This window comes from Mesoplodon mirus (assembly GCF_964341445.2).
Source record: "Mesoplodon mirus genome assembly, chromosome: 19".
NCBI lineage: Eukaryota > Metazoa > Chordata > Mammalia > Artiodactyla > Ziphiidae > Mesoplodon > Mesoplodon mirus.
In genome coordinates, this window is record NC_138995.1 from 17,467,113 (window position 1) to 17,480,993 (window position 13,881).

General features: G+C 42.1%; 1 protein-coding gene across 2 annotated transcripts; it reads left to right on the forward strand.

Annotated features, from left to right (window-relative positions):
* Positions 1-8,375: 8,375 nt before the first annotated feature.
* NQO1 (NAD(P)H quinone dehydrogenase 1) lies at positions 8,376-12,233 on the forward strand (the record flags this gene model as incomplete). 2 transcript variants are annotated; one of them, XM_082606906.1, is made up of 4 exons in its annotated part: positions 8,376-8,500; positions 8,611-8,741; positions 11,625-11,848; positions 12,071-12,233. In XM_082606906.1, exons 1-4 carry the CDS (start codon positions 8,392-8,394, stop codon positions 12,231-12,233), a joined length of 627 nt encoding a protein of 208 aa, XP_082463032.1. In that variant the 5' UTR covers positions 8,376-8,391. The 2 variants fall into 2 exon arrangements, with proteins under 2 accessions (XP_082463032.1, XP_082463033.1); XM_082606907.1 differs by having other exon boundaries at positions 11,706-11,848.
* Between the last annotated feature and the right edge of the window lie 1,648 nt (positions 12,234-13,881).

A 13,881-nucleotide genomic window follows, 5' to 3' on the forward strand; every position in this document is an offset into this window, starting at 1 on the left:
AAACAGTATTGAGGCTCCTTAAAAAACTAAAAATAGAGTTGCCATATGATCTAGCAATCCCACTCCTGGGCATATATCCAGAGAAAACTCTAATTTGAAAAGATACATGCACCCCAATGTTCACAGCAGCACTATTCACAACAGCCAAGACATGGAAGCAACATAAATGTCCACTGACAAATTAACGGATAAAGAAGATGTGGTATATATATATATATATATATATATATATATATATATATATATATATATATACAATGGAATATTACTCAGCCACAAAAAAGAATGAAATAATGCCATTTGCAGCAATATAGATGCAACTAGAGATTATCATACTAAGTGAAGTCAGAAAGACAAATACCATATGATACCACTTATATGTGGAATCTAAAATATGACACGAATGAACCTCTCTACAAAGCAGAAACGGAGTTACCACAGGAGAACAGACTTGTGGTTGCCAAGGGGGACAGGCATGGGAGAGGGATGGATTAGGAGTTCGTGATTAGTAGATGCAAACTATTACATATAGAATGGATGGACGAGCTCCTACTATATAGCACAGGGAACTATATTCAATGTCCTGGGATAAACCATAATGGAAAAGAATATAAAAAAGAATATATATATATATGGGTAACTGAGTCACTTTGCTGTACAGCAGAAATTAGCACATTGTAAATCAACTATACTTCAGTTAAAAAAAAAACAAAAACAGAACATTTCTTTCCATTCTTCCTTCCCTCTCTGTCCTTTTCTCAAATCTTTTTTTTTTTTTTTTTTTTTTTTGGCCGCACTGTGCAGAATGTGGGATCTTAGTTCCCTGGCCAAGGATTGAACCCATGGCCCCCTCAGTGGAAGCACAGAGTCTTAACCACTGGACTGCCAGGGAAGTCCCTCCTTTTCCCAGTTCTTACACCATGAAGGTCTTTATGATTCTTTTGCCTTGCTCTGGACTGGAAAGACAATGCCACTATTCACATATCTCAGGCCATTGCAAAGGGGGATAATCAAACCTCCAAATGACTGTTAGACTTGCCATGCTGCTAGGGATCCTGTAGTTCTACCCATCACAAACTTCTCCTTAATTTCTTTTTTTTTTAATTAATGAATTTATTTATTTTTGGCTGCGTTGGGTCTTTATTGCTGTGTGCGAGCTTTCTCTAGATGAGGTGAGCAGGGGCTACTCTTCAGTGAGGTGCATGGACTTCTCATTGCAGGGGCTTCTTTTTGTTGTTGTCGTTGTTGCAGAGCACGGGCCCTAGGCGCGTGGGCTTCAGTAGTTGCAGCACATGGGCTCAATAGTTGTGGTTCGTGGGCTCTAGAGCACAGGGTCAGTAGTTCTGGTGCACGGGCTTAGTTGCTCCACGGCATGTGGGATCTTCCCAGACCAGGGATCAAACCTGTGTCCCCAGAATTGGCAGGTGGATTTTTTTTTTTTTTTTTTGCGGTATGCGGGCCTCTCACTGTTGTGGCCTCTCCCGTTGCGGAGCACAGGCTCCAGACGCGCAGGCTCAGCGGCCATGGCTCACGGGCCTAGCCACTCCGCGGCATGTGGGATCTTCCCGGACCGGGGCATGAACCCGTGTCCCCTGCATAGGCAGGCGGACTCTCAACCACTGCGCCACCAGGGAAGCCCACCCTCAAAAGTTTTAAATGCGTATTTGCAACTGCTAACCACCAAGCTAATGCTTTCCCTAAGACTAGAATCTCAGAAGAGGATCAAAGAGAAAGACTGACTTAAAGAAAGTGAACATGATACAGCATTGTCAACTGTGAATAAATACCACACAGAGACTCAGCAAAAACTTCGAGAATTCCAGAGTTTAGTTGGGAGTAGCACTAAAGCCTGAACAATTTTTTTTTTTTTAATCACATCTCTCAGGCTGAGAGTCCGATCAAAACGAGGCATTGTTTAAAACAAGACAACAGGGACTTCCTGTTTCTGGGGGCCTAGAGTAGAAGCATCTGGGAGCGGCTGTTTCCCTCTAGGTTATTCCTTCTTCAGCTGTCTGGAGGGCACCAATACCTCTCGTGAAATACTAGGGCGAAAACTATTTCCTGATTTTCTAATTCTACAGAATGTTCTGTATTTATGTGTAACTTAGACAAAAACAGGGGGGGAGCTAGTGAGGGAAAATGGGAAGATGTAGATCTTGTATAACTAGTATTAGCCTACCCAGTTAACCAAATCTCGAGGTGAACTGAATCATCCAGAGAATTTGTTTGCAAGTAACAGATGCATCCAACTGGCAGCACATTACTTGAGGAATTCAGTGAGCCCAGAGGGTAGAAGCAGAATGCATGAAACTATTTGAGGGTCTGCCCTTATTATATTTCCAATAGGTTTGCCTTGATTGCTTATTCTTCCTGCCAAAACAATCATGTGGGTAAGATGTCTATTACTGCTAAGGAGTTCTAGATATGTTTTACATTGACATGATGAACCACAATCCCTTTCTTTCTGTGCCAGTTTTATCTTTTTTGTCATTAAGTTCTATGTTGGTCATCAATGAAACTGCAGGTTGACAGAGTACAGTTTGATCTGAGAGGTTAGTAAAAACTCTTGGTTTCAGATTGGCCTGAGTATGAAGCCAGAGAATTGTAGGAATGTCAGAGCAATAGATGGGGACAGAGGTCAGCCCCCGAGAGACAGGATGATCTGGTCACCAGAATGTACTCTCCACAAAGACAAAGGTTTGTCTCTTTTGTACACTGACATATCCCAAATGCCTAGAGCAGTGCCTGGTGTGTAGTAGGTGCTCAATAAACCATGGTGGAGAGGCTGAGAGGATGGGTCAGTGAGAACATTAGCATTTCAAGGCAGGGAAAGAAGGTTGGCTAGTGTGGATGTGGGGTGGAAATAGAAAATGTAGGATGGTGGAGAAGGCACGAGGGCTTTCAGGACATAAAGAAGTGACAATGGATTGGGGGCATATTACTTAGGGCCTGAGATCTGAAAGGGAACCGGTGCAGGGAGAGAGAAGTACTAACAAGATGTGCTTAGCTATGTTAGATGGTCGCTTCTGTCGATGTGCAGGATAAGAAAAACTGAATGATAAACTAGAGGTACTGGTAAAAATCCCATTTGTCTTTCAAGGCAGCTCAAATGGCAACTCCTTCTGAAGGCCTTTGCTGAGGGGTCAGCCCTGAAGTGAACAGTTTTCCTCTATTAGTTATTAGTGTATGTGTCTTATGCCTTTCTTAGGGTAAATTTCAAGAAAGTCAAGCCTGTCATGTAGCTAGTTAAATGGCAGGAAGGGAAACTGAACCCCCAAGTCCAAAAATACTCAGATTTGGCTGTGAAAAATGACTTGGAAACAAGCAACTCGGGCTTCTGCTTTGGTAGTAAATCTCTTTCTTTACCCTTATCTCTGGCAAATACACATGACTGTTCTGTTAATTGCGAAAGAATGCTCTGTTAATTGCCTATTCATAGCCTTTGACCATTTTTCTACTGGGTTATTTTTAAGAATCTATATATTCCAGATACTGAACTTTGTTGGTTATATTTCTTGCAAATATATTCTTCCTGTTTGTATCTCGTCTTACTTTTTTCTGATTTTTGAAGGTAACTGTCATGCCTATACTGTAGTTAGTAGATGGTAAGCTCTTTGAAAGCAAGGGATAGATGTCCTGATTTTCTCATTTTCTAGGAAGTGCCTTTGTTTGGTTTTTTTTTGCGGTGTGTGGGCCTCTCACTGTTGTGGCCTCTCCCATTGCGGAGCACAGGCTCCAGACGCGCAGACTCAGCAGCCACGGCTCACGGGCCCAGCCGCTCCGCGGCATGTAGGATCTTCCTGGACCGGGGCACGAACCTGTGTCCCCTGCGTCGGCAGGCAGACTCTCAACCACTGCGCCGCCAGGGAAGTCCGCCTTTATGTTTTACTGCTTACAAAATGCTTGTCAGGGCTTCCCTGACGGCGCAGTGGTTAAGAATCCGCCTGCCGATGCAGGGAACACGGGTTCGAGCCCCGGTCCGGGAAGATCCCACATGCCGTGGAGCAACTGAACCCGTGCACCGCAGCTACTGAGCCTATGCTCTAGAGCCCGCAAGCTACAACTACTGGAGCCTGTGTGCCTAGAGCCCGTGCTCCGCAACAAGAGAAGCCACTGCAATGCACCACAACGAAGAGTAGCCCCCCACTCGCTGCAACTAGAGAAAGCTTGCACACAGCAACGAAGACCCAATGCAGCCAAAAATAAATAATTTTAAAAAATGCTTGTTAATGTTGATAAGTGAAAAAATATATATATATAAATAAAAAATATATTAAATATATATATATAGGTAAGGAGTAAGCCAAGAGAATAAAAATTGACAAAGCAGTATTTAGTAAAACACTGATGTGACTAATGCAAAGATAAATCACAAAGAAAATGCATGTCAGAGATTAATATACTCACATTGCTCTCAGTAGCGTTCAGTCCATGAGTTGATAAGAAAGGGGGGTGGGAGTTTGTTGAGGCAGCCTCAGGAATTCCTTTCCATTTTCCCAGGCAGTGTCAGAAGCAGATATATCACTTCTGTAGCATTTAAATCCTCATCAAATTTATATTCCACCAAATCTGAGTTTATGGAGTCTGAAACGCCAGACCAAGCTTGGAAATCCTCTTTCGGCAAGCGCCAAAAGCTTGCCTGAAGCTTACACGTGGCTGAAGCTTACACGTGGCTGAATTTAAGCCAGTAGGCGCTGCCTACACCAGGTGTGGTTAATACTGAAAGCAGGGCAAGAACTGAAGCCTTACACATTCCTTTCTAGTTAATTATCTTCAAACACCAGAAAAAGTTGCAGGTGCATTCTCTCCCAGCTCCACCCACAGTCGCTGCTGTTCAGAGTTCTTAAGGTATGAAATTGTGGCACCAATTTTTGGGAGAACGGTGGTGGTAAACTTCCTTTCTCTGGTACTCCTCCCCACGCCCTACACGTTGTTGCATACACTTATCTATGTCTATATATTTTAAAATTATTCCAGCTTCACCACTTAGTATGTACATTTGGGTAACTGCTTAAGGTTTCTGTGCTTGTTTTCCCATCCATAATATGAGGATACTAATTCTGTTTACCTCATAGGGTTGCTGTGACCATTGAAAAAGAATACAAAGCACTTAGAACAGTGCTTAGCACATAGTTAGCTCCCTTTACATGCTGTTATTGCAAAAGTAAAGCAGGTTCGTTCTAACAACTTTATTAACACAAAGGAGGTCCAAGAAAAAGTTCACCTTTCCCCTCTGCCTCTACCCTCTTGCCATCTCTTACTTACCTAAGGAAACTAGTAACGGTTTCATGTGATCATTCCACATCTTTTTTCCCCTCATACCAATATACTGCAAATCTACCTACATATATGGAGTTTTTTTCTTTTTTTTTTAATAAAAGTGGATTCACATTCACTCATTTTATCATTTAACGATATATCCTGGATATCTTTCAGGGTGACTATGTGTAGCTAACTCATTCTTGTTAAGAGCATAATATTCCGTAGTATGTGTGTATCGTAATATATTCAAATGTGCTCCAGAAATAGATAATCGGGGTTATATCTGATTTTTGCCAGTGACTAGAATGGTTCAGTACACATCCTTGCTCTTCCATCCTGATGCTTTCAGTCTGTAGGACAGATTCCCCAAAGTTGGACAACTAGATCAAAGATTTATGTGCCTTTAAAATGTTTAAATATTCAGCCTGATTACCTTCCCCAAAGGCTGAGGCAACTCATATTCCCACCAGCAACATGCCAGTTTTCCTGAAATCTTAATTGCCCTTGATGTTATTTGTCTTAAATTGTTTTGCCAACTGATCGGTAAATAATTATATCTCAACTTATTTTTATTTATTTTTTGCTGCACCACGTGGCATGTGGGATCGTAGTTCTCTGAGCAGAGATCGAACCCGTGCCCACTACAGTGGAAGTGTGGAGTCTTAACCACTGGACCACCAGGGAAGTCCCATCATGCCTTATTTTAATTTGCTTTTCCTTGCAGGCCTGAGAGGGCACCTTCTCATTTGTTTATTGTTGTTTGCAATTTCCTGCCCTGAATCATGTGTTCATATCCTTGACTTTTTCTTCTATTGCATTGTCTTTACCTAATTATTTGTAGGCATTCTTTGGGATTTTAACTCTTTGCGATGAGTTTTGGATATCTTCTCCTGATTGTCTTTTGCTTCTGTTTATAGGACCTTTTGTTAAATACAAATTTTTGATGTTTATGTGGCTTTATCTCTCAGGCTTTTCCTTCATGGTTTCTGAATCTCTAGTCTTTCTTAAAAAGTATCCTCTGTCCAGAGGTTATACAAATTCTCCCTTTCATCCCATACTACTGTTTTTAAGGTTTTTAAAATAACATTTATGTCTTAAAAGTTAACATGTGCTTAACAGGAACCAAAAAACATTAGAAGCAAAAAACAAAGTTATCCATAATCACAAATAGTTTACTGTTTGATGTGTCCTTCTAGGTCTTGTTTATGTAGGTAGCTACACAACTAAGCATCCATTTTTATGTAAATAAGACCATACAGTTATGTATCATGCTTTTTCACACATCATGAGTATCTACCATTTTAAAGTCCCAAAGCTATGAGTATTTTGACAACCAAGAATACACTACACCAACTCAGTCTGGAAGGGAAAAATGTAATCCTGCCTTTCTTGGTGACAAAAATTTCATAAAAGACAAAAATGGCAACAGGCCTCTAGATAAAGATATTGGCAAGAGTTATGATTAAAATACTGCAATCCCTTAATGTTCAATTAAAAATGAGACATAGGGCTTCCCTGGTGGCAGAGTGGTTGAGAGTCCGCCTGCCGATGCAGGGGACACGGGTTCGTGCCCTGGTCTGGGAAGGTCCCACATGCCGCGGAGCGGCTGGGCCCGTGAGCCATGGCCGCTGAGCCTGCGTGTCCGGAGCCTGTGCTCTGCAACGGGAGAGGTCACAGCAGTGAGAGGCCCGCGTACCGCAAAAGAAAACAAACAAACAAAAATAAATAAAGAATTTCCAAAAAAAAAAAAAAAGAGACATAAAGCAACAGAGTGCACAAAGCATCCTATACTATTCTTTTTTTTTTTGGTGGGTTGTTTTCTTTTTCTTTTTTTTTTTGAATTTTTGAATTTTATTTTTTTATACAGCAGGTTCTTATTAGTCATCAATTTTATACAAATCAGTGTATACATGTCAATCCCAATCACCCAATTCATCACACCACCACCACCACCCACCGCTTTCCCCCCGGATGTCCATACGTTTGTCCTCTACATCTGTTTCAATTTCTGCCCTGCAAACTGGTTCATCTGTACCATTTTTCTAGGTTCCACATATATGCGTTAATATACGATATTTTTCTCTTTCTGACTTACTTGACTCTGTATGACAGTCTCTAGATCCATCCACGTCTCAACAAATGACCCAATTTTGTTCCTCTTTATGGCTGAGTAATATTCCATTGTATATATGTACCACATCTTCTTTCTTTCTTTTTTTTTTTTTTTTTTTAACCACATCTTCTTTATCCATTCGTCTGTCGATGGGCATTTAGGTTGCTTCCATGACCTGGCTATTGTAAATAGTGCTGGAATGAACATTGGGGTACATGTGTCTTTTTGAATTATGGTTTTCTCTGGGTATATGCCCAGCAGTGTGATTGCTGGATCATATGGTAATTCTATTTTTAGTTTTTTAAGGAACCTCCATACTGTTCTCCATAGTGGCTGTATCAATTTACATTCCCACCAACAGTGCAAGAGGGTTCCCTATCCCATACTATTCTAATAGTTTCATTTTTTAAAATGTAGATCTTTAATCTGCCAGCAAATTGTTGCTGTATGTGGTGTGTTAGTGGGATAGTTAAAACCCAAAACTTTAATACAATAGACACACTGAAAAGCGCACAAGTTCTAAGTGAATTTTCACAAACTGAACACACACTTGTGTAATCTGCACCCAGATCAAGAAATAGAATACGGCCAGCACCCCAAAAGCCCATTTGTCCCCTTCCAGTCACTATCCCCTGATGGAGGGTAACTGCTATACTGACTTCTAGCACCTTACATTAGTTTTCTAAGGGGATAATTTTATTTTCATGCAGATGGCTGCTTAAGTAGGCCAACACCATTTATTAAATTAGCCACTGTTTTCCCAGTGAGTTAAAATGCCTCCTTTGATTGTTGGTACTTGTAAGGAGAAAATGTATTTTTTGATGCAGTGGATGGATTGCATAACCCAATGTCTAACAAAGTCACATCTTCCATTATGGATCCCAGCTGGGCTCACCTGTAGCCAGAGCTTTGCTGGTTGGTGACTGATTTTCTCCATGTTCCTTGTGTGTGTCTAAATAGTTAGAAAAGCACTGATCCTACTGGCCCACTCAGAGAGGACATCCTTCAACTATGCCATGAAGGAGGCCGCCGTAGAGGCTTTGAAGAGGAAAGGATGGGAGGTCACTGTGTTGGACCTGTATGCCATGAACTTCAATCCTGTCATCTCCAGAAACAACATCACAGGTGGGAGCACCTCTCCCCTTTAATTAGGTCTTTGTGGATCTTCTCGCCTGTGGGTTCTCTGGCCCCACCTTGGCCCCTCTGGTGTCAGCCTCTCTTTTTCCTCTCTGCAGGTAAACTGGAGGACCCCGGGAACTCTCAGTATCCTGCCGAGTCTGTTCTAGCTTATAAAGAAGGCCGTCTGAGCCCAGATACTGTGGCCGAACAAAAGAAGCCGCAAGCCACAGACCTTGTGATTTTTCAGGTGTGGTTAAGACATCAAAAGGGGTGTTGGGACACTTGTGTTCTTATTGTCCTAAACCTGGCACCTAATTAGCTATGTAATCTTAGGAAAGTAACAGCCACTTGACAGCATTCTCTGTAGAGAAGGGTGATTACTTCAAAGGCGCAGTATTACACAGATTTACAGATGTCGTGAATCTGGCTGTATTACTCTTTGAAAATATGACTGTGATGGCAGAGATGACATTTGAGCCTTGAGCTTTTTTTCCCCAGTATGTTTAATCTTTTTCTTCAGTTAGTTATTTCTTGTGGAATCACTCAAGTTTGCAATTCTCCCCCGCCCCCATCTCCATAAGCACCCTGAGAATAGTTTGTGGAGCTGCTATCTGGAGGATTTGGACTCCAGAGAAAGTTCATTAATAGCCCTGAAGGGTCACTGAAAACGAGATACCTGAATTGGGCAGAGAATGATATTCATGTCCCCGTGGATACCCTGCAGAGAGTACATGGAGCCACTGCCACCAGTGGAGATGGAAAGCACTGCCTTCTTATTCTGTAAAAGAAAAGTCATTACCTTCCACATCTCCTTGGTGACAGGAAGTTAATGAAACAGCCCCAGGGAAAAGAACACAAAGGTCCCCCCTCCCATCTGTTTGTTACTTCATACATTGGCTCCTTTGAGCCTCACAGTATGACTCTGCAGAAGTACCAGCCTGGAAGATGGTACACAGAGGGGCAGGCCCAGGATTCCATACTCCTGGATGTGGCAAATCAGGTGAAGGTTGTCATGGTAACACAAAATCAGTGCTGACTGCTGGTGCCTAGGTGGAGTTATTTGTTGTTTTTTAATCTATCTCCCCACACTGCTAGGCATGTATCTAGGCTTGTAATCCAGGAGCTCTAAAAATGTTTCTTGTATAGTTTTGGGTGTCTGCAAAATGAAGACAGACTGACTTTTTTATTATGGACAATTTCAAACATACATAAAGAAGAGAAAATAGTATAATGATGCATCCACCATCCAGCTTTAACTCTCAGTATCCCCTCACCCCTGTTATTTCCTGGTGTATTTTAAAGAAAATCCTGAACATCATGTCAAAATATCTATGAAAATATCTATTAAAAATTTTGGGAGAGACATGCATCTCTCCCAAAGGGACCTGGAGCCTGATTTTGGTATCTAATTGTGCTCAAAACTCTGCCTCAGGACAGAATCTACCTAGAATCCAGGTGTTAGAAAAAGCAGAACCATCAACCTACCCGGAAAGGTCCCTTGTCATACACGGCAGCATACAAGTAAGCAAACTCGCCTATGAGCACTCACTCAAACCAGACTTTCAGGATGGCAGGGACTCCAAACCACTGCAGGGGAAACTGTGAGACAGAGGACAAAGAGGTCAGATGGGGAACACCCCCAAAATAGAAGACTTAGGGTGCTTAGCTGCTGCCCATGATGTCACTGAGGGGCGAACTTTCTTCAGGACATGTCATCCCTTCTGGAGGAGTTAGCACATTCAAGAAAAGAAAATTTTAAAGAAAAGAAAATTATTGTCCTTGGTCAGTCAACTTGACATTCCTGTTTCTGCCTAAAAATACAAATATTGGGTGTGTGTGAAGAAAGCCACATGCAATAAGATTTGCTTCTATGAAATCACGTTTGGCAGCAAAGTCTGAACAGCAAGGATTGCAAAGTTGGCTTCAGTGTGTGTTGCCTAAATCAATATTTTCCCAAGAGCTTGCTTTTGTGGGTGTGGTTTCAAAAATATGAAACCTGTACCTTGTGCTCACAGATTTAAAATCCTATCATTTAGAATAAACAGAACCACTCACATATGCAAACAAATGATCAGTGTGACTTAAGTTCATCAGGGAATTGCCATGAGAAAGACCTATTGGGCCTCTTGTCCTGGTAAAAGCTAAGCATACCAGTATTTCTTCTTCTCCTTGACTCACTTAAAGGCAATGACAACAGGAACATGCCCAGAGGTTAAAAAACAAAACTAGGACAGAGAAAAAATTTTTAAGACTTGATAGGTCTCTCTTTGAAGGGTGGTTGACCTACAGGAAAGGGGATAAGGAAGTAGAGTTTTAGGACACGACTGAGAATGAGACCTGTATTCTCACCCTGAATCTGCCAGTAATTTGCCTCATCAGTAAAAAGAGGGGCTTGAGGTATCTCTAGTAGCTTCTCACATTCTCACATTTATGATGCTCCAACCGTGAGGGGCCAGATCTGCAGCTTTTACGATAAATGTGCAGGTTGTTTAGGCAAGTAGATTTGGTCCCTTGTGAATGTTCTACAGTCAGGGCTGAAATAGAATTGGCTGGTTTGCCAGGTATTGAACGTTTACTCTCTCAAGTTGTTCTTGGAGGGACTTCCCTGCTGGTGCAGTGGTTAAGACTCCGCGCTCCCAATGCAGGAGGCCTGGGTTCGATCTCTGGTCAGGGAACTAGATCCCACACGCATGCCGCAACTAAGGAGCCCGCCTGCTGCAACTAAGACCCAGCAAAACCAAATAAATAAATAAATATTTTAAAAAAGGGGGGCCACCTATAGGATTAGGGAATTAACATTAACATTGGAGAATAAATGGTAAGAATAATTTATTAAGACTTGTCTAGTAATGTGGGGAGGCAGAGAAATGCACATGTGCATGCCTTGGCAAGGGTCAGCTGCCAAGAAGCTGAAACTCACCCTTAGGTAATAGAACTTCGGGCAGTTTTGGCACAGAATGCCAGGCTGGCACAGTTTCAAGGTTTTCTTCATTCAAAGAGCACAGCTGAATAGGCTAAAATAGGTAACAACTAGGTACAGAAAGCACAAGGTGAGAGAGGGTGGAGCTATGAACTAATTTTCCAGGGTGCCTCAGGCCTCCACATCAGGGTGTCCTGTTGGGAAACCCAGATTAACTTTTGTTGTTTGTATATGGTACAAGGTCTGTGGGGTTTGATCTGTGACTCACCTCTGTGCTTTGTGTATCCCCAGAGTGGCACTCTGCATTTCTGTGGCTTCCAAGTCTTGGAACCTCAACTGACATATAGCATTGGGCACACTCTCGAGGATGTCCGAATTCAGATCCTGGAAGGATGGAAGAAACGCCTGGAGAATATTTGGGATGAGATGCTACTGTATTTTGCTCCAAGTAGCCTTTCTTTTCTTTTTTTTTTTTTTTTGCAGGCCTCTCACTGCTGTGGCCTCTCCCGTTGCGGAGCACAGGCTCTGGACGCGCAGGCCCAGCGGCCATGGCTCAAGGGCCCAGCCGCTCCGTGGCATGTGGGATCCTCCCCGACCGGGGCACGAACCCGTGTCCCCTGCATCGGCAGGCGGACTCTCAACCACTGCGCCACCAGGGAAGCCCCCCCAAGTAGCCTCTTTGACCTAAACTTCCAGGAAGGATTCTTAATGAAAAAGGAGGTACAGGATGAACAGAAAAATAAGAAATTTGGCCTTTCAGTGGGCCATCACTTGGGCAAGTCCATCCCGACAGACAACCAGATCAAAGCCAGAAAATAAGATTCACAAGACTTGATTTCCTTCTAAAATATAGCCAAATCTAGATTTCTTTCTTGGGGTTCCTTGACTTGCTTTAGTTCTTAAGATTTGTGTTTTTCTTTTTCCACAAGGAATGGATAGAACAGACTATATTCATACATTTTTGTATAGTTTTGTTAAACATAACCGATTCTGTTTTTTTTTTAATTAATGAATTTATTTATTTATGGCTGCGTTGGGTCTTTGTTGCTGTGTGTGGGCTTTCTCTAGTTGCAGCGAGTGGGGGCTACTCTTCGTTGCGGTGCACGGGCTTCTCATTGCAGTGGCTTCTCTTGTGCAGCACGGGCCCTAGGCGCATGAGCTTCAGTAGTTGTGGCACGCAGGCTCAGTAGTTGTGGCACGTGGGCTCTAGAGCGCAGGCTTAGTAGCGACACACGGGCTTAGTTGCTCTGCAGCACTTGGGATCTTCCCGGACCAGGGCTCGAACCCGTGTCCCCTGCATTGGCAGGCGGATTCTTAACCACTACACCACCAGGGAAGTCCCAAATGTAACCAACTGCTATCATGGCAAAATCTAATTAGGCTCAAAAGGCCTCTCAGGCTTAGGCTGTAAAGCCGGAGAAAAGGGTGTAGAAAGATCCCAGACAGTATTCTTTAAGGTCCTCTACTCAACTTAATTCCTCTCTTTAGAGATACGTTTTTAGGAATAAATCTGGCTAGAGCATCCAACTCCTCAATGATCTATTTTTCTTTTAATTACCTCTCTGTGGTTTATGGCAGAAGGGAATTGCTCAGAGAAAGAAATGATGAAATCTGTCTGACCTAAGGGACTTGTTTAGTAATTACTACTCTCTGCTTGTTTATGATATATATTGGCTTTAATTACTACACAATGACTATTATGCCTAATATGAGTGTCATTCTCCTTCAGCTTTTGTTGTTTCTATACAGTGCACACAGACACCTTGAAATGAAAAGCTAAAAAAACCCTCTTTAATCTTCTAATTTAATGTCTGCAAATAAACCAACACCTCTAAACACTACATCTGCTACAATGAATGAATTCATGAAAGGAAACAGTACTCCCAGTATCTAAAAACAGCTTGCCACAAACAGTACTTTATTTCAGATCCATGTAACTAACCTTCTGGAAGTTCTTCCTGTATCATTGCTAAACTGATGACTTGCCTTTTAAGGATGTGTTTTGGTTTCATGAATTTAGGGACAAAATTGTGAGCCGAGAGTCTCATTAACTTTGGTGAACAATTTTGACGTTAACATTCTAACTTCCTATTTAAATGATTGAGGTGCATCTCTACTCACTGTTGGTATAACTTAAGTAGAAAATGATGAAAGAACGCCCTCTTGTGGTGCATAGAAAGAAAACATGAGAAAATGATGCAAAGCAAGGTTGCATGAAACTGGGAACAGCCTCTTACCTGCCAAGGAAATGATGGCATCAGGCTGGAGAACCTCATGTGCCAGATGCCAGCAGGCACTGGGTATTCTTTCCACAATATCCACAATGGCAGATGGCTGGGTGCTTCAGTTTGAAAACATTTGAAAATATTTACTGTTGCTTTCATCTTCACTGCAGTTTTATGTAAATTTCTAAAAGTTCCAAATGAAATAAATAAAATCCATTTCTACAAAACAGAGCCACACTCAC